Here is a 19,826-nt window from a genome sequence, read left to right as displayed (position 1 = left end):
AGGAACTGAGACACCTGGGGCTTTCTTTCCCAGCTGTACCATTGACTTAAGTGACCTGTTCAACATCACACAACTCCTGCGTGCTTCAATTTCCCATCTCTGAACTGGGAACCTCTTGTAAAGCTATTGGAGATCTGTGGATGGAAAAAATCTTCTGTACAATTGCTGGCTGGCGGAATTAATTCTTCGTTGCCAGTTGGTAAACAAACATGAGAGACAGCCTTGTGAATTCCCATCTTGCAGTGCTGCTTTTTGTGTGCGCGTTATCTGGAAGGCAGTGAAAAGCAACCCAATCTACAACAGAAGCTAAGCTTGCTTAGGTTTGCTGTAGAGTGAAGTTTCCCCTGGTTTTATTTAGAGTCAGTGTATTTCACTGACTCGGTATTTTAACATATCCCGTAGGAGGTATTCTAACTTCTTGATTTGCCAATAGAATTATTTTCCTCGCTTGGCTCTTGCAACTTCCCTACAAAGAGTATGTAACTTTAATACAGCTTTCTTCTCTCTGGCCCAGCTAGGGTGTGCCTTATGTTCCCACCATCAGATCTGGCTGTTGGCTCAGTTTCCCTGCAGATTGGATAGTTCAGCTCTCTGGCTAACCCAAAAACTACACCTTCCAGAGTAAACAAAAAAGTCAAAAAGGGGGGGGGGGGAAGTAAGACTCCCTGGGCAACAGTTGCTAGTGTTTACCTTGAAGGGCTAATGCAAGTTAAAACTACAACTGCCTTGTCCACGTTTTGTTTTGTTTAAATCACGTGTTAAGATTTAACCTTTTTTTCTCTAGTGAAGATGGGGCCTTGTCTTTTTTCTCTAGTGAAGATGGGGCCTTGCATTAACTGATTATCCGACGTTAATTGGCACTTGACATATTTGTAAAGACTAGTTTGGATGTTTTTCCGTGGGTACGTTTGTAGCAAATATTTGGACTTTTACCCTAGGCTAATCCTTCACCGAAGGTACAAAAGTCCAGTGAAGACAAGGCGACAAAGAGCTGTCTCTGGTATGACAGAGACCCACATGAAGCTCCTTGCAGGATTGGGGCCTTTAATAACAGCGCTTCCTTTAACATAGCCAAATACAAAATTCTACACCAAGGAACGCAGGCCAGACCTACAGAATGGTGGACTAGATCCTGGAAAGCAGCGACTCTGAGGGAGAGTTAGGGGTCCTAAGGACAATACATGTCATTGAGGAGAAAGACTGGAGTACTGCATCCTGTTCTGCTGTCAGCGTTCTGCAAAGGACATTGAAACAATTACAGAGGGTGCAGAAAAGAGCCACAACAATGATTGGAGGGCTGGAGAAGATGTCTCACAGTGAGAGACTTTAAGAGCTCAGTCTGTTTAGCTTACCAGACTGAGCAGTGACTTGATACAGTGTAGAAACCACCTTCATAGGGAGAAAATCGCCGGTATTAAAGGGCTCTTTCATTTAGTGGAGAAAGGCAGAACAAGAATGGTTGGAAGCTAAAACCAGACCCATTCAAATTGGGAATAAGGCACCATTTTAAAGTTTTATTTATTTATTTTTAAACAGTGAGGGTGATTAATCATTAGAACAAACTACCCAGAGAAGTGGTGGATTCCCTGTCTTTGTCTTTAACTCAAGACTCCGTGCTGTTCTGGAAGATGAGCTTTAGCCAAACACACGTTATGGGGCTCAACAGAGGGGTAACTGGGTGAAATTTTAGGGGCTGTGATATACAGGAGATGAGACTAGATTATCTGATAGTCGCTTCTGGCCTTAAACTCTATGAAAGTGTCTATAAGTGGGGGGAGGGATAGCTCAGTGGTTTGAGCATTGGCCTGCTAGACCCAGGGTTGTGAGTTCAATCCTTGAGGGGGCCATTTAGGGATCTAGGGCAAAAATCTGTCTGGGGATTACTCCTGCTTTGAGCAGGGGGTTGGACTAGATGACCTCCTGAGGTCCCTTCCAACCCTGGTATTCTATGATCTAAATGTGACCGGGAGAAAGTAATGTGAAGACTGGGATGGGAAAGTTAACGTTGCTTCCACCTAGGTGGTTTAGAATATCCCAGAAAGGAAATGAGTGCTAATGAGCCTCTTGCAAAGGAATGAATTTAGTCTCCTAGCCCCTACGGTGAAGTCAGCTAGTATTATCACTGCTTTACGTCTAGGTAAACTGAGGCACACAGAGGTTATGCTGTCAGACTGTGGCAGAGCTGGGAGAAGTCCCAGTTCACTGTCTTGAACTGTAAATCTCATCGGTCCTGTCTCCCTCTCCTCCCTTCCTGTCCTTATGATTTTTCCATCATTTCATTGTTGAGTGAACTCTCCTTATGTCTTGTCTTGCATCATGCGACCCTTGGAATCATTGTGTTGCTGCCTGTCTTACTTCACGGTACTTTCTTCACATCATTCTGGTACGACCACATTATTTTTTTATGACCAGGGTGTGTGTGGGGGGGGACCCACTGTGGGTGTTGTACAAACATATTCCATGGGATCTATCTCTGAAGGAAAATCATCCTATATTTTGAAACATTTGATATAACCCAGTATTTGTTACGAGATCCTCTCTTCAGCAGTGAAGCCCAACAAAAACTTACTGTTCAAAACATCCAACTTAAGTAAAGTTGGCTGGGGGGGAATAAAAGGGGAAGGGAATTTGGGGGAAAACTTCATCAATTTTTTTCCCCTATAAAAATCAGTTTGGATGAAAATCATAGCTGGAAAATCTACATCCAGAACATTTCCATTGGCCGAGTAGTTTGATATTAAGAGCTGAGATGGGGACACAGTTATAGGGCATTAATTCTGCGCAACACATTGTTTTTTGCTTTGCTATGTTATCAAAAGGCATCATTACGCTTCCCTTAAATCTCCAGAAATGTGGGCAATCTCCTTTAGAAAGCCACCTGATCTTTCCAACTGCATAAAGTCCTTACTGATTTGCTGATATTACAGCTAATGAATTGGACTTGTCAAATGATAAACTTTTGATTGAACTAATAGATTGACTTTTCATTGACTGTCTTACCAGGACCAATGCATTCCATTTAGCTGTGTGTTAAGATGTGGGGTGCATTGAAAAACAATACTTAAAATCATCATGTAGGCACTGAATTCCATGGCACTTGGACACACTGTTGTGTTTTTTGCCATAGCATCTAGAGACCCAACCAGTCTACGCTGGGTACTGTATGGTCTCACAGTACAACAGTCCCTGTCCCAAAGAGCTTACAATTTTAATACACAAGACATGAGTGGGGGAACAGAGAGAAGCGAGCTCTCCCATGTCATCCAGCAGGTTAGAGCCAGGAATAGAACCCAGTTTCCTGACTTCTAGCCCTGAATGCGATCTCCTGGACCCACTACCTCTGCATAGCTATTGAGAGCAGAATGTGACTTGGTGCAAGTGCCAGCTACTAAGAGGACTGAAGTCATGCGGTGGCATTGCACGTCACTGCAGAGGGGCGTACATCGCCTGCAGTGTCTTAGCCAAGTTAAATCTGAGGGTCACTTCAGCGTTCTCCCCAGGTATTAGACTTTGTGGGACTAAAAGCCGAAAATCTCTCCCTGCTGTAGTGTAGAGAAGTAAATAGCATATTGAAAACTAGGGTGGCAGAAATTCTCTGCTACGTCCAACAGCGGACACTGTCTTTGAATTACTTTACAGACTAATGGCAGTAGAAATGAAACCTAGCAAGCTTTTGCCTTGTCAAATAGGGGGCCCACTCTTGCCTCTGATCCAAAATTTCAGTCCCAGCCTTCTTGGCTTCCAGTGTGTGCATGTGCACAGGTGTATGTACCTCAGTCCGGTATAAAACCGGAAAGTGTCCAGGGATGAAATTCACCCCTGTGTGGAGGACCAGCAAAAGTGGGCTGGCCCTTTTGCACAAGGGGTGAATTTCCACCTTGCTTGTATTTGTGTAGGGGTTATCTGGCCTGGCTACATACTCTGAGACACGAACCTTACTTGGGTGTGTGTTAGTGCTTTAAAAAAAAAAAAAAAAAAAAAAAGTCCATTAGATGAGGCATCCACATCTGACATTCCATTATGTGTGAGAAAGTGAGCTCGCTGTATTGGCTGGTGACTTTGATCTTGTATTGTAACAGTATGTCTGTCTCTTCATTAGGTCTGCAGTGAAGCCAAGTATCATACCCGATATTCAGATTACAGATGTTGACACCCCCACGGATGCTGATGACTCAGAGAGTGGAACAGGTGAGACCAGGATGGTGGGTTTGCTAACTGATCTGTTTTATTTCAGAAGGCTGTTCCAGTATAAACCAAAGGGGTGATGCCCCATGCCTAAAACTTTTGCTTTCTTTTATTCTAATCTCTTTGATTCAGTGGAATCACTCTGTCAGAAATTATTCTTGCATGTGTCTTGCATGAAATGGTTTATCTATCTGTATTCTAAGTAGCAATGCCTTTAGTTATGGTCGCTCAAGAGTTTCCCAGCACGTTTAAACGGTGTACAGTAATTAAGACCAAGGTCCACACATTGAATAACAAGGATAAGAAGAAACAATCAATAGCTGCTTGTTCAGTGAGCACTGTCCATCCTATGCATTGAATGAGTCAAGGTTTGTTTTTTTAACATTGCCTATTACTGTATCTTCCTCTCCAACCTCTCTGGCCCTATCGCATTCAGATTCCCCGGGAAGGGAGTTGTAGCTATGTTAACCTGTTGAGTTTTTTAAGCCTAACCCAAAATATCCACCGCAGATATCTCGGGGAGCATGTTCGTGTGGGACTAGCGTAGCCTTTGCCGTTTGCCCAGAAGCTATGCAGGTGTCATAGAAGCTACTCCGAAAGCCCAGAGTGAAACCCCAGAGGAAAGCAAGGGTTGTTGAGTAACAATCTCCACTTGTTCCCATGCTTCCCTTTCCTTTGGCAGTCCCCCTGCGCCCCTGGTGCTTGGGTTGCTCCCGGTTTGCAAGAGGAAGAATAGGAGCCATTGTTTAGTAGCGTTACCATGGAGAAGTAAACATTTCTAAGAAGTTCCTGCCCGCCCCCTTTCAGCTGTGTGTGCACACAGAGTTGAGTCTGAAGGGCCTTTCCTGTGTAAAGAGCAGAGGGAGGTTTGTCTCTGCTCCAGGCATGCTTTAGTATAGTAACCCTTACCATGCTGGTGTTGTGCCGTCCTGTTGCCTTGAGCTCTGATCCTGCCTGATTTTCCACCCTAAGCAGGGTTAGGTTGGGTTGCTGCTTGGATGGGAGACTGCCCAAATGCTGTAGGGAATGGGGTTGTTCTTCACTAGGTTGTTATTTATATTCCAGTTGGGATGGGGAACTAGTTCCTGCTATGAATAGAGGCACAGGGAAAGGATCTGACTGGCCAAGGTCTCTGTGGTAGAGCTGGGAATAGAATCCAGGTCTCCTTTCTCCAGATCCTATATCCTATTCCTGGGACCAAACTACCCCCTGATGCTCCTTTTTGTGTCTTGGTGCTTAATGGGTGCCCCAGAATGGCATTAACAGGTGGTGCTGCCAAAGCTGTCCTCTTGAGACAGAGAAACAGAAAACCAGATCATTTCGGATCATTGAAGACCCCCATGGCCCATCTTCCAAGGGTGTGGATGGAGAAGTCCCGAGGACAAGGCAATCTGTAATCACAGTTTGCCTGTCTGGATCTTCCTGCAGTTCTGGCTGGCTGATCAGCTTCCCCTCCTTGACTGCTATGCGGTGTCCCAAGACACTGTTAAAGACCCACCGTGTTGCTCTCTGGAGATGGCTGCTTTTCAGCAGTAGATGAAGCCGTTCCGGTATAGCCAGGGCAATGTGCTTTGGGAGCGATTGGGAGGGAAAGTGCTATCTAAATGTTAATTCTCTAAAAGGCTCATGTATCGTTGGGAAATCTTCTCCATCGTGGGTAAGTAGCTCTCAGAGCGTTTAACGAGTGTGCCTGTCTTAGGACTCCTTCTAATGCCTTCTTTACCGGGGCAATATGACCATATCAGAGGAAGCTGCGTGTGGGTCTGTAAAAACAGGAAGTCTACATCCTTTCTGCAACGGCTCCCTTGTTAGTGTAGCTTCGTTCCATTATGTTCTTTCTCGGGGACTGGCTGGTGGGGTAGAGAGATGGAATTGTAATCTGGGTTGGGCCTGAAAGGGCAGTTGCAACCCTATGTGGTTTATAGCATGGCTTCTTACGGATGTGCCTTTTCTCGGTTAAATTTTGTTTTCCCACCCTGCCCCTTAAGACTCCTGGACGCTTTTCTGCTGTTACAGAAATGGTGTCTGGCATTTGGGCGTTGGGAGCCACACGATCCTGACTCAGCTACTCGCTCACTCTGTGGCCAAGTCGCTTGTCTGAGGCGCTGAGCACATGTAGCTCCCATTAGCACTTCAGATGGTAGGTGCTCAGAATCTCTGAAAGAAGGGCTCTGACCCTGTCTCCCTTAGCTTCCCTAGTGTCAAAGTGCCTGATAAGTCCCTCCCTGGCAGCTGCGTCGAGGACCAACTACCTGGTATGTGCGAGGCACTTGGAACGGAGCAATCGCCCATCTCAGTGTTTGGTTATTATTACTTGTCTGAGGTACCTTGAGAGGTGTCTTCTATTAATAGCATGGCATTGCAAAAACCTTTATTGGGGTTGTCATATATGCCCATAAAACTGCTACATAATGTACAGCTAGGACTCCTCGTGAATGTTGGCTCACTGTTGCCTGTCTGTGGGGGGAATGGAACGTGCAAGAGATTCTGTTGGCACGGACGTGCTTTGAATTAAAAAAAAAAAAAAAAATTAAGTCCTAGCTCAAGTGGTTCATTAAAAATGGATGAACTGCTATTTCATTATAATCTGGATATGGGCCAGTTTTTATTCAGAGATGTTAAGTATTGGCTTGCGTCTCCTGTTCTCATTTTTAAAAAATGTTAAAATATGACAAGAAGAGTAAGATGCTTAACCTCATAAAAGAAGAGGTTGTAGCCAAGTAGTTGCATGGATTTACACTGCAATTGTGAATTAATAGCCTCCATTGATAGATGAAAAAGATGATGTGGATTAATTAGGGTGACCAGACAGCAAGTGTGAAAAATCGGGACAGCGGGTGTGGGGTAATAGGAGCCTATATAAGAAAAAGACCCAAAAGTCAGGACTGTCCCTATAAAATCGGGACATCTGGTCACCCTAGGGTCAATATATAAACCAGCCTGATCTAAGATTATATTGCACTAGCTCTAATTGGTTTCAGGCTAAAAAATGCACAACTTTGCATCACTTTAAACCAGGAGTGGGGGATCTTTTTTCTATCAGGGGCCACTGACCCACAGAAAAAAATCAGTCGTGGACCACACATAGCCCCATGAGGGAGGTGGGGGCTGCGGAGGCTCGGGGCTTCCCCTAGGCTCCAGGCAGGGGATTGGGGTGCGGGAGGGGGTGAGAGCTCCGGTGTGGGGTCTGGGGTGGGGCTGGGGATGAGGGGTTTGGGGTGAAGGAGGGAGCTCTGGGTCAGGGCCAGGGGGTTTGGAGTGCGGGAGCGGGCTCAGGGCTGGGGCAGGGGGTTGGGGTATGGGAGGAGATGTGGGGTCTGTGAGGGAGTTAGGGTGAGGGAGGGGGTTCCGACCTGGGGCAGGGGGCTCAAGGTGCGGGCTCCGGCCAGTCAGCGCTTACCTCAGGCGGCTCCCCGATGGTGGCGCAGCGGGGCTAAGGCAGGCTCCCTGCCTGCCCTGGCTCCACACTGCTCCCAGAAGTGGCCACCATGTCCAGCCCCTAGGTTGAAGGGCAAGGGGACTCTACGCAGTGCGCGCTGCCTGCACCTGCAGGCCCCGCCCCCGCAGCTCCCATTGGCCACGGGTCCCGGCCAGTGGGAGCTGCGGTGCTGGCGCTGGGGGCGGGGACAGGGGCAGCACGTGGAGCTTCCCTGATCACCCCTGCGCCTAGGGGCCGCAGGGACATGCTGGTCGCTTCCGGTCGCTGCGTGGAGCTGACCGGACTTTTAACGACCTGGCAACCCTCCTCCCGCAGCGGGGCGAGCTGGTGCTCGCGGCTCCAGCCCTGTGGCAGGAGTGGTAACGAGGCTTGGAGCTTCTGGGCCATGGCGTGGACACTTGTCACGGGCCGGATGAAATGAAGCAGGGGGCCAGATCCAGCCTGTGGGGCGGAGGTTCCCCACCCCACTTTAAACCTTCTTATAAGCAGTTGTTTTCTGGAACTGTCATTTTGTACAATTAGTGTTAATATCAAATAATGATAGAGACAGGGTTATTATAGTGGTTCACAAATTGAAGATGAGCCAACAACGTGATGCAGTTGCAAAAAAGGCTAGTATCATTCTGGAGTATATTAGTGGGAGTGTCATATCTAAGACAGGGGATGTAATTATCTCACTCTGCTTGGCATTGGTGAGGCCTCAGCTGGAGTACTGTGTCTGGCTTTGGGTGCCACAGTTCAGGAAAGATGTGGACAAACTAGAGGGAGTCCAGACGAGAGCAACAAAAATGATCAAAGGTTTAGAAAACCTGACCTGTGAGGAAAGGTTAAAAAAACTGGGCATATTTAGTTTTGAGAGAAGAAGACTGAGGGGGGACCTGCTAAGTCTTCAAATATGTTAAGGACTATTAGGAGGAGGAAGGTGATCAATTGTTCTCCATGTCCACTGATGGTGGGACAAGAACTAATGGGCTTAATCTGCAGCAAGGGAGACTGAGGTTAGATATTTGGAAAAACTCTCTAGCTATAAGAGTAGTTGAGTACTGAAACAGGCTAGCAAAGGAGGCTGTGGAATTCTTAACAGCTTCCAGTGATGGGAACAAGTCGGATAAACGCTTGTCCGGGATGATCTAGATTTATTTGGTCCTGCCTCAGTGTAGGGTCAAGATGGACTAGATGACCTCTTGAGGTCTTTGTTTTGTGGCAGTGCCTAGTAGCCCTAGTCACGGACCAGGACCCTATTGTGCTGGGTGCTGGACAAACACAGAACAAGGAGATGGTCCCTCCCCCAAAGAGCTGACCATGTAAGTAGTAATGACACATGTTTCTCCAGTGGTATCTCCTTTTACACATGTGAGTCTCTTGTTTTAAAGCCATTCTTACTCTTAATCTCAGATGTCGGAGACTTAAAACCCCAGCAAGAGGAAACTCCACAGCTGATGCGAACTCGGAGTGACGTGGGAGTCCGTCGCAGGGGGAATTTCCGTACTCCAAGTGAACAGCGGCGGATCAAACGCCATCGGTTTTCCATCAACGGGCATTTCTACAATCACAAAGTAAGGACCCGGAGCCCAGACAGAGCATTTAGTTACACTTTTGAAGTGCCAGAAAATAACTTGAATAGCAGATTAAAAAGAAAGTGTCACTATTCAAATGTCAGCACTGATTATGTGGCTGAAGAGTAGCTCTGTAGTGTGTTCCTACTTTTGGCGACCTTGGCTGGGTCCCCAAAACCCATCCATGTGCAGTAAGCCTGGGATCCCCTGAATTCTTCAAAATAGGGTTTAAATGGGACTTGAAAGGTGCCTAGACCTTGGGCTGAGGAGAGCATTGGAGTAAACTTTGCCCAGGTGGGGGAGGGGAAGTGTTTGTGAGGAAAATTACCGATGCATATTGTGCTTATTGTAATCCAAATCCGTTGTGTCTTTTCCATTCCTAGACATCTGTGTTCACACCAGCCTATGGCTCAGTCACTAATGTCAGGATAAACAGCACAATGACCACTTCTCAAGCTCTCAAACTGCTGCTCAATAAATTTAAGGCAAGTTTTATCCCAATTTACTCTCTCCATTAAACCTTCTCATTAAACTCGTATAATTTAAGATGCTTTTTTAGTTCAACAGGGTCTTTGTATCAGAGAATCCTGGGCAACTGCTTGGTTCAGACCAAGCAAAGTCAGAAGTGAACCATTGCTTGGACCAAGCAGTGTTTCTTGTGCCTAAAGCAGGGAGGTGGATTCTGCTTCCCACTTTTGGGAGGGGTTTTGTCCGGAGCAGGGCAGCCTAGTGAACAGAGCACTGGAGTGGGGAGTCAGGAAACCAGAACTCTATTTTTGGATCAGCTACTGACCTGCTGAGTGACTTTAGTAAAGTCACTTCCCCTGTCTGTGTCTCTGTTTCCCCTGGAACCCTTTGTCTACTTAGACTGTAAGCTTTCTGGGGCAGAGACGCTACTTATATGTATGTACAGCGCCTAGCACAATGGGGCCCTATTCGCTAGGTGTTACCATAATAAAGCTAAAGCAGGGGTGGGCAATAATTTTTCGCAGGGCGACCACTCCACGAATTCTGGTAAGTTGTCAAGGGCCGCACATTTTTACTATATTAATGGAGAGGGTGTGGGTTCTGGGAGGGAGTTTGGTGCAGGAGGGCGCTCCGGGCTGGGGCAGGGGATTGGGGTGCAGGAGAGGGTGAAGGATCTGGGATGGAGTTTGGGTGCAGGAGGGGGTTCTGACCTGGGGTTGGGGGTTGAGGTGTGGGAGGGGGTGTGAGGTGTAGGCTCCGGCTGGGAGGTGCTTACCACAGGTGGCTCCCCGCTGGCAGCGCAGCAGGGCTCAGGCAGGTTGCTTGCCTGCCATGGTGGGAGCTGCAGCCGGCTGCTGCTGGCACATCTCTGCGCACCCCTTGCGGGGAAGGAGGCAGCAGGTCTCCGTGTGTTGCCTGCACCTGCAAGCACCACCCCCACAGCCAATGGGAGCTGTGAGGATGGCCCTTGAGGCGGGGGTAGTGTGGAGAGCCGCCTCCCGCCAGGGTGCGCAGAGACATGCCAGCAGTAGCTGGTGGCTTTTGGGAGCGGCGTGGGGCCACGGCAGGCAGGCATCCTGCCTGAGCACCCCGCTGCGCCGTGGGACATTTAGCACCCCAGAGATTGTGAGGGGGCAGCCAAAGAGCCTGGCGGGCTGGGCAGAAATGTTAGACAGGCTGGATCCAGTCCGCGGGCAGTATTTTGCCCACCCCTGAGCTAAAGGAATACTAGGCTCTGTTCCCAGCTCTACCCTATTTTTTTTAACCCATCTGCTAAATGGCTAGAATTCTTGCCTGAAGCCAAAAGCGCATTGTGGAGAATTGTCTCTTATCCAAGGACTTGCAAGTCCTTGGATGCAAGGTGTTATGAAAGTGCAAAGTGTTTCTTTTTTCAAAAAGTAATCTAGCTGCCTTTTGATACTTTGACATCTTTCTTTTTTCCTGGGTTCAGATTGAAAACTCGGCTGACGAATTTGCATTGTATATTGTCCACACCAGCGGAGGTAAGTCTGGAAGAAATCCTCAAGCTGTAATGGTTTAGAGTAACTTGGCTTAATTGGCGACCTCTGCTGCATATCTTTAAGGCAGTGGTTCTTAACCAGGGGTACACATGCCCCTGCAGGTACACGGAGGTCTTCCGGGGGGGGTACATCACCTCATCTAGTTATTTGCCTAGTTTTAGAACAAGCTATGTAAAAAGCACTAGCAAAGTCAGTACAAACTAAAACTTCATACAGACAATGACTTGTTTGTACTGCTCTATAGACTATACACTGCAATGTAAGTACAATATTTATATTCCAATTGATTTATTTTATAATTGTATGGTAAAAATGAGAAAGTCAGCCATTTTTCAGTAATAGTGCGCTCTGACCCTTTGTTGTGTATTTATGTCTGATTTTTGTAGGCAAATTGTTTTTAAGTGAGGTGAAACTTGGGGATACGCAAGACAAATCAGACTCCTGAAAGGGGTACAGTCGTCTGGAAAGATTGTGAGCCACTGCTTTAAGGGATACTGCCAAGATTAAAAATAGTATCTTCTGCTTTGACTGTATGGTCTGTTTTCTAATTACTGTCCTATATATTGGGGGGGGGGCGTTGCAGAAAAACAGAAATTGAAGGCTACAGATTATCCACTGATTGCCCGCATTCTGCAAGGGCCGTGTGAACAGGTCTCCAAGGTCTTCCTGATGGAGAAGGACCAAGTTGAAGAAGTCACCTATGATGTGAGTGTCTTTGAGTGGAGCACCAGAGGCTGTTAAGCTTTAAGAGCCTGTGTGACGATACAGAACTATTTTGCTGATTCACCCTGGAGGCAGGTTAAATGCGTCTCATAATAGCCAGCTCAGGAATATAAAAAACAGGAGGTCTCTTTGAAAGAAGAGGGTGGGACAGGCGGTCTTGCAGGGAGAAGATGTAAAACAGCTAGTTTGAGTGAGAAGGCTTATGTTCCCAAGTACAGTCCTGCTTCGGGGATATGCTATTTAAATAAGTGGGTGTGGGAATATTCATATATATTGTCATTGTATGCATGTGCTGTGTTAGGAGTAGAGTGGCAATCCTCCCACTGCGGGCACTTAACTAGGTGAAACTGGCTAGCATTGCAATTAAGCCATACTTGTAGCATGAGTGCAAATGCTAAAAGTGCATAACTTGTTCAGCGGAAAATGCAGAGCCAGTGTTCAGCTGTGCTTGAAGTTCGCCATCTCTCTTCCCTCTAGCATGCGTGCCTGCAATTTTCATGCTGCTGCCTCTGGATTGGAACATGGTGTTACTCTTAGGAGGAAATAGAGGACCCCATAATCTATAACTGAGAGTGGGGGGGAGGGGGATTAGGAAAGCAGAAAGTTATTACCAACTGGAATCTGGCCAAGATGCTACATAAAGTGCTCTTGCGAAAAGCGCTGTGAGATCTCAAGTGTTCTGGCCCTGTTTTGAATTTTGGCACTGATGAGGTAGGACAGGGAAATAATGCTCTTGCATTATTAGGAGAAAAGATCACTTCCTGCTTGGCTCAACAAACATTGAATGCATTGCTAATAAGTCTACGGAGAAGACCTATAGAATTTTAAAACTAAAGTATGCTAATAGCTTATAGCCGGGGGATAGTTTGCAAGTTGGCTTTAAAAATGCAACAGAGAATCTTTCTTTATGGGAATATCTAGGGTTTCTTCAAGGGTAACTGCTGTTCAACCTTATTGTCTGTTTCAATTGTGGGATGAGCTTAAGGGACCCAAATATGATGGTAGTTGGGTGTTGTAGGGTAAAACTTTAATTTGGGGACTTTTTCAGTGGGTGTGACATTTCCCGGGTTGCTCAGGGCTGAGAGACACCTCACTATCACCTGCCCTTAGCTTGAGGGAGCCTTGTCTGGGCCTGCTTCCCAACTCCACCAGCCTCTGCAACACAAGCAGTCCTCTCTAAGCCTCCGCAGGCCTTGCTTGCGCTCTCTCTCTACGGGGTAGCGATGGGCACACTCCAACCGCCCAGCCCTGAAAGCATCTCCCTGGAGCATCCAGCCCCTGGTCTGCTGAACATTCGCAGTATTCCCAGAGTTCCAAAGAAGTAGTAACCCCCATCTTACCAGTTTCACCTCCGAGCACCACTCTGTGTTACTCACAGCACTTAGATATGTTGGTAGTGAAAACCGGTACAAGTCAGAGTAACAAAGCATACGAATTCAAGTGGAAGTGTTGGAATCAAATGGTTACCTATAAATAAAATCGTAACATGCATTCTAGAGCCTGGACTTAATTAACAAGATACTCTCATGTCTAAAGCATTGCTTGCCAGTGCTATGCAGCCAGGGGTGGCTGTGATCTTTCATTGTGAAGTGGACAATATGCCGTACAAGTAATGTTACCATCTGGCCGGTATTTGACCGGCATGGCTGTTTTTTTTTTTTTGTTTTTTTTTTTTTTTTTTATGGATTTGCCAGTTGCTAGGAAAATAATTTAATCTGCCAGGGCTTTTTTATTTTTTTTTATTTTATTTTTTACATGGATATAAAAATTTGCATTATTATCACAATACACTGGGATAGCTAATGTTAAGTGTCTGTGTCCAGCTAAAGATGCTGCAGTGTCCCCCATTCCGCGATAACAGATCAAAACTGTTGATAATACAGCAGCTGTCTGCCCACCAACATGCAAGCGCACCGTGCATGTGCACGAGAGAGGGTTTGATTCCCACAGGAGTGAGGAGACATGAGATATTCTCAGTCTTATCTATATATGATGTCTCTCTAGATACTATAAGTGGCTGTTGGGGAACCGGGGGTGTGTGTGGAGTTGCCTTGTGGCTGGGGAGGCAGTGGGCTTGCCTTTGTGTGTGGGGTGCCATTTTTTTGCATTTCAAAGGTGGTAACCCTAAGTACACCTAGGACCAGACAAGGAGATAGCATGTTCCTTTTAGGCAGGAAGTAGATGCTTATCTCCTCGTGACCTTACGAGCATAATTTTTAGCATAGATGCATAACTTCTTAAATATATTTCTTGCGTACATTTTGTAAGGATTATAATGAGCAGTGGGCTACTGGCTCTTGGTAGAGACATCACATGACACCTTTTGGTGAGCTCTACTACATGTCCATAGGGATCCCTGTAAAATGATGCACCCTGAGTGTCCGCAGTCAGTTGGCATCAAGAGGCCCATAGGTCATAGTGGGTCTTGGGAGACTAAATCCAATTAGGTGGTTCTGAAAATTTTACCTTAAGTCCCTTTTAAGATACATTTTGAAGATTCAGCCTTCATCTCTCTCTCGGCCTTTTTTGATAAGGGGTGAAGTTACAATTCCCAAATAGTAGCCAAACCTGATTAATCTATATTCATCGCTGTAGTGGATGATGGCCGAGTCCATGCAGAAGGTTTACCAAGTTGAGTTCCCTTATCAATACCCCATCTCTACAGTACCCAACTCCTTAGTGATTGGGTTGTAGGGCTGGTTGGGAATGTTTTGAGGAAGCGTTTTTTGTCCCAAAACGCAGATTCATCGGAATTCAAAACTGTTCATGGGAAAGGGTTGATTTTTTTGATAAATTTCCCACTTGGAAAAATTTTTGAACAGTTTTGAAATTGCTGAAATTTCCTATTTTGACATTTTTTGAAATGAAAAAGCTGTTTTTAATTCAGAAGACTTTTTGTTTAAAAAATTGACTTAATAATAAAAATATTATAAAAATATATAAGTTGAAAACGAAACATTTTGAAATGTAACTTTTTGACCTGATTGCAGAGTTTTTGGGTGTCTTTTTTATTGGTTTTGGTTTTTAATTTTTCGTTCATGAACATTTTTGAGACTTGAACTTCTTATCCCTGTTCAGGATGGGAACATTTCGGGATGGTAAAAACAGGCACTCTTTGGATTAATAAATCACCTGGATCTGCCTAGCTATGCCACTGACTTCTGTCACTTACCCTAGTTTTATAGCATCAAGAGCCAGATCATGTGATCAGATTTTAGCTCTTCTACATTTGATCAACAATCATTACAACCTCTTATTTCTAACATGTCCCTTGACATAATCCATTGTTTCAAAGGAGAGAAATTAATGCTCATAGCCAATAGCTATTTTCTGCCATCTGGTGGATAATAGAGTGTAATCCTATTGCAACTGGATTCCCTGTTTGTCCTCACATTTAATTTCAGCAAACAAGACAGAAAGTCAGCAGAGTTCAGGGTACAGTGTTCTATATCAATTGATGGAACTTAGCAGGTTTCACTCCCTCAGTAGACACACATACACTAGGATCTGTGCACATGTACTGGAGAGAGATTAGAGTTCACTCCAGAATTGAGACCAGCTTGTACAGACAAAATGATTATTGGAGGTCTCTTCGCTAACTGATTTATAGTGATTTGAATTAGCAGAAAGTAAGTGGTATGGATATAAAAGATATTTTCATTTAGAGTTACCGGGATCTATTCTGCTCTGTTACACCAGTGTAAACCTGGAGTAACTTGTCTGATTTCAGTGAAGTTACACTGGTGTAACAAACCAGAATACTGGCCCCTATGGTTCAGAAAAACCAGGAATTTCTGTTTTTGCCTTTAGCTTCAGTAATGGTTGAGTAAACGTATTGAATCATCTTGTTTAAGGAAACTGCCATTGTTTGTCTAGATTTCCTCTTGCATCGTACTATAGGATCATTCTAGTCTTGAAATATTTTGTGGCCAATTGCAAAGATCCTTCAGTGAGGTGTTCCCAAATGTCAACGTTTTCCCAACACTGGTGTTGCTGCCTTTTTTGCAAATGCGCAAACAGCTACTGCATTGAGTTACATTGTATAGAATGGAAGGAAACTTGCATCACAAGGCAGCATCCTGTGAAAGGAGAACAGTTAAACCCGTGAGCAGCGGTTTATAAGAAGAAGCTATAGACTCACTGGCCTGTTGTGCCCGGATGTAATAGAGGGCAAGCGGTGTTTTGCCTAAGCAGTTACACTGGGGGCCTGTGATTTGCTCTCTTCGGGTGGGGCTTTTGGAGGTACTCAGAGTTGAGCTAACGCTCCTGCTACTGATGTCACTGGAAGTGTGATCTATTGTAAAGCCGGTCACTCCCTGTGCATAGGGCCAGCACAACGGCTATATGCCACTTAAGCCCTGCTTTTTGAGGGCTTAAGTGATAGACTTGTGCTGGCTCTCTCTGCATCAGGGGGCGGGGGGGACTTCACCATCCATGCCTCAGTTTATCAACCTTGTACTGGGGGAATGCTGCCCCCGGTGGTGGGGGGGGGCAGGATGGTAGGAGGTTTAAATGCCCTTAAAGCACTTTCAGATCTGCCGATGACAGGAATTTGTTTGGTAGTGCTCCGTCCATTGTGTTCTCTTATTTTTCCTTTCAACGCAGGTTGCTCAGTACATCAAATTTGAAATGCCAGTTCTTAAAAGCTTCATCCAGAAGCTCCAAGAAGAAGAAGACCGTGAAGTGAAGAAACTTATGCACAAGTAGGTGCTTCCTTCTCAAGTTAAAATAGTCCCGTGGGCTTCTTCCACGAATGCCTGAGGCCAAGATTTGTCACAAGCAGGTGCTTAAAGATATCGTGACATTAGGAGCCTGTGGGTTGTCAGGCTTGGTTGTTGGAGCATGGGTCAGAGTCAGACACCAGAAGTCAAGCGGAAGGTCGGAATCAGGATTCTAATTGGAAATTGTAGCCATAGTCGGGAGACGAGCCAAGGAATGGAGCCTGGGTGCGAAGCAGGGAACAAGAGCACGGTCTGTGAAGCAACAGGCCAGGCAGTGTCAAGTTGGACAGACAACTTCCTGAAACTTCAGCTGTGCTTAAATAGCATGCCTGGACCAATCAGAGGTCATGAGGGGTGCTGCCAGTCGGGTCTTCCGTGGGTGGACTTCCTGTGGTGTTTAGTCTCCCAGGATTTGCAGTGTGTTGATCATGGCTGTGCTGTGGCTGCTGGATGGTAGAGCAGAAGCATCAGTAGCCCAGACCCGGGGTTTAGTCCTCTGGATCCGTATACCTAAATCCATACTTGTGCACCTAAATAAATGGCCCGATGTGCAGAGGTTCTGAACTGCTTTCATCTCCCTTTCAATTTAAAGGGAGTTACTGGTCGGCAGTACTTGGGGAGGGAAAAGGCGAGCCACACATCCAGGTGCCTATCTGGGCGTAGCTGCCTAAAGTTAGGCACCTGCTTTCGAAAAGCTTGGTCCCCCCCCCCCCCCGTCCCCCCCCCCCAATTATTCAACCTTCTCTGTGCAATTCTGTGGGGAAGCAGAAGACACTGATATTGCATATAGCCCATTCTTGAATTGTGGCAACAGGGGCTTCCTGGCAATGGGACCCATTTTAATAATAATGATGCTGATAAATGGTTTTGACAATATTCTGCACCTTTTTCTTATCCCAGTGCTCCTCAGCTATTAGCGGGGATTGCTTTACCCCACTTCAGATGCAGCCACTGCTGGGCTGGAATGCAGAGATAGGATACCAGAGTAGATGGTCTGTTCCAATGTAGCATTTCCTCTGTCTTTATAATGAATTATTTCACAGCGCCTCCAAGTGTGCTTCAGAGAGCTGACAATGTGATTGTCTGTCTGTCTATCCTCAGTGGATGCAAACATGCCAGTTCAGTTGGTTTCAGACTTCGAACACGCTACCTTTTTAGCTGCTGTCTTGGGGCAAATCTACACTATGGCGCTACATTGGCGCAGCTGCATTGACTTAAACAGTAGTGTAGACCAGCCCGAAGTGTGTCTAGGAAGGTGAATTCTAGGTTATTCTTTGTGTCCTTTGACATCCCAGCAGTGCTGCTAGTTTTCTTGTGGGGACCCAACCAGTGTCAAACCCCTGGCAGCATGAATTTGTGAACTGTGAGACGTGAAGGTACAATTGTTCCCTGGCTGAGAACCTGGCCCGTGATGACTTGCAGTGGGAATGGTTCGCTGCTATTCCTGCAGAGAAATTAACAGAGATGAAAATGCTCCATTTCTGGCAGTATTTCAACTAGAGGCATCATTTGTACATGTCCCCATAAAGAATGCAGGGTGGGTGTAGGAGGAAGCGTTCTTTCTTCTATTTTCATAATGTGGCTAAATGTGCTGGCTAATTCATGTGTTTAAAAAGTCCCTGGCAAGCTCAACCTTCCTTGTTTCCAGGGGTTAAACAGATGGGACCTTGGGAGAGGTCTGTCTGGTTAGACATAGAGCTTGGGACAAGGTTTGTTGTGAAGCTCAAAGCAGGCTTGTCTGAGGTTCCCAAACTCTTGGTTTGAGCATTGGTCTGCTGAGCCCATAGTTGTGAGTTCAATTCTTGAGGGGGCCATTTGGGGATTTGGGGCAAAGATCTGTCTGGGGATTGGTCCTGCTTTGAGCAGGGGGTTGGACTAGATGACCTCCTGAGGTCCCTTCCAACCCTGATATTCTATGATTCTACGAAGTTTGGGCTGACACATGGCTTCATATTGCTTTGGTTTGTGGCTCTGGCTACCTCAGAGGCCTGTGCCTCTCCTCACGCTTAGCAGACAATTGAGAATATCTTGGGCTGTTGGCCCATAGATTTACAAGAACATGAGAACGGCCATACTGGGTGAGACCATTGGTCCATCTAGCCCAGTGTCCTGTCTTCCGACAGTGGCCAATGCCAGGTGCCCCAGAGGGAATGAACAGAACAGGTAATCATCAAGTGATTTATCTCCTGTCGCCCATTCCCAGCTTCTGGCAAAAAGAGGCTAGGGACACCATCCCTATCCATCCAAGCTAATAGCCATTGATGGACCTATCCTCCATGAATTTATCTAGTTCTTTTTTTAACATCCTGCTCACAACTATACAAAGACTGTGACTGGGTTAGAGGTAGAAGGCCCTTGACTCATGGAAATGGGCTCCTCCACTCCCTTGCCCGGTCAGAGTCTAAGTTCAAAGACCTTCAGGGCCTATTGTGAAGTTCATATGAGTGAGGAGTTATAGTATTGTTGACAATTTGTCAAGGTACCTAGATTTTTGGGGCTCGGCTCTAACAAGGCTCTTCCTTTCTTCCTTCCTTCCTCTAGATACACAGTCCTCCGGTTAATGATAGAACGAAGACTAGAAGAGATTTCCGAGAGCCCGGCAATGATCTAAAGTTCTCCTCAGCGCTGTGCTGCAGCCTTGTATCGGCGATCGGTCTCTCTAAGAATCCCTGTTTACATGAAGAACAGAATGAGAAGAAGATGCACTCCATCCTGGGAACCAAACCTGAATGCAAAACCCGGCGGAGATTGAATGTGTGTCCTGTACCTGCTCAGCAGACATGGATGTGTGAGAGTCAATGGACTCCTTCTGCAGAAGGAAAATCTTCCAGTAATTTTCTTTTTCCCCCTCTTAAAGGAAATGATTTACAGAATGCAAGCCCAGCACTCACAAAGAGGAGAGTTAACCTTGCTGGCATGGGATATGCCCACCAAGGCTGGTGTGGCATGCCTGTGCGCCTTGACCTGCAGTGTCTGTACTGAAGAAGCAGTTGCATTGAGAGGAGTGGATCATGCTCCTTTGCTTCTCGCCTACTGCCATTCTGAGATGCTTATCCATGCTTGAGTGCTGATGTTACTGTGCATATGTTTTCATGTCTGTACACAAAGAAGAGAACAAAACTCATGCTCACTAAAGCTAGTAAACCAGCTTCTGCCGTGCCCGCACACTTAGAAAATACTAGTCCGTGTAAATGCTCCAGACCAATCCCAGTAC

General features: G+C 46.1%; 1 protein-coding gene across 1 annotated transcript in view; it reads left to right on the top strand.

Moving 5' to 3' along the window:
• Positions 1 to 19,305, top strand: part of RASSF2 (Ras association domain family member 2) — a 38,189-nt gene extending 18,884 nt beyond the window's left edge. Inside the window, exons 5-11 of the mRNA XM_065398907.1 lie at positions 4,100 to 4,188; positions 9,020 to 9,180; positions 9,564 to 9,665; positions 11,099 to 11,150; positions 11,752 to 11,873; positions 16,497 to 16,594; positions 19,154 to 19,305. Coding sequence (XP_065254979.1) covers positions 4,100 to 4,188; positions 9,020 to 9,180; positions 9,564 to 9,665; positions 11,099 to 11,150; positions 11,752 to 11,873; positions 16,497 to 16,594; positions 19,154 to 19,223 — 694 coding nt within the window. The 3' untranslated portion in view covers positions 19,224 to 19,305. The remainder of the gene's footprint in view (positions 1 to 4,099; positions 4,189 to 9,019; positions 9,181 to 9,563; positions 9,666 to 11,098; positions 11,151 to 11,751; positions 11,874 to 16,496; positions 16,595 to 19,153) is intronic.
• The last annotated feature ends 521 nt before the right edge of the window (positions 19,306 to 19,826 follow it).

The sequence above is a fragment of the Emys orbicularis genome, chromosome 2, assembly GCF_028017835.1.
Source record: "Emys orbicularis isolate rEmyOrb1 chromosome 2, rEmyOrb1.hap1, whole genome shotgun sequence".
In the NCBI taxonomy this organism is placed as follows: Eukaryota; Metazoa; Chordata; order Testudines; family Emydidae; genus Emys; species Emys orbicularis.
The sequence above is the reverse complement of the archived record's forward strand: the minus strand, read 5'-3'. Positions and strand labels throughout refer to the sequence as shown.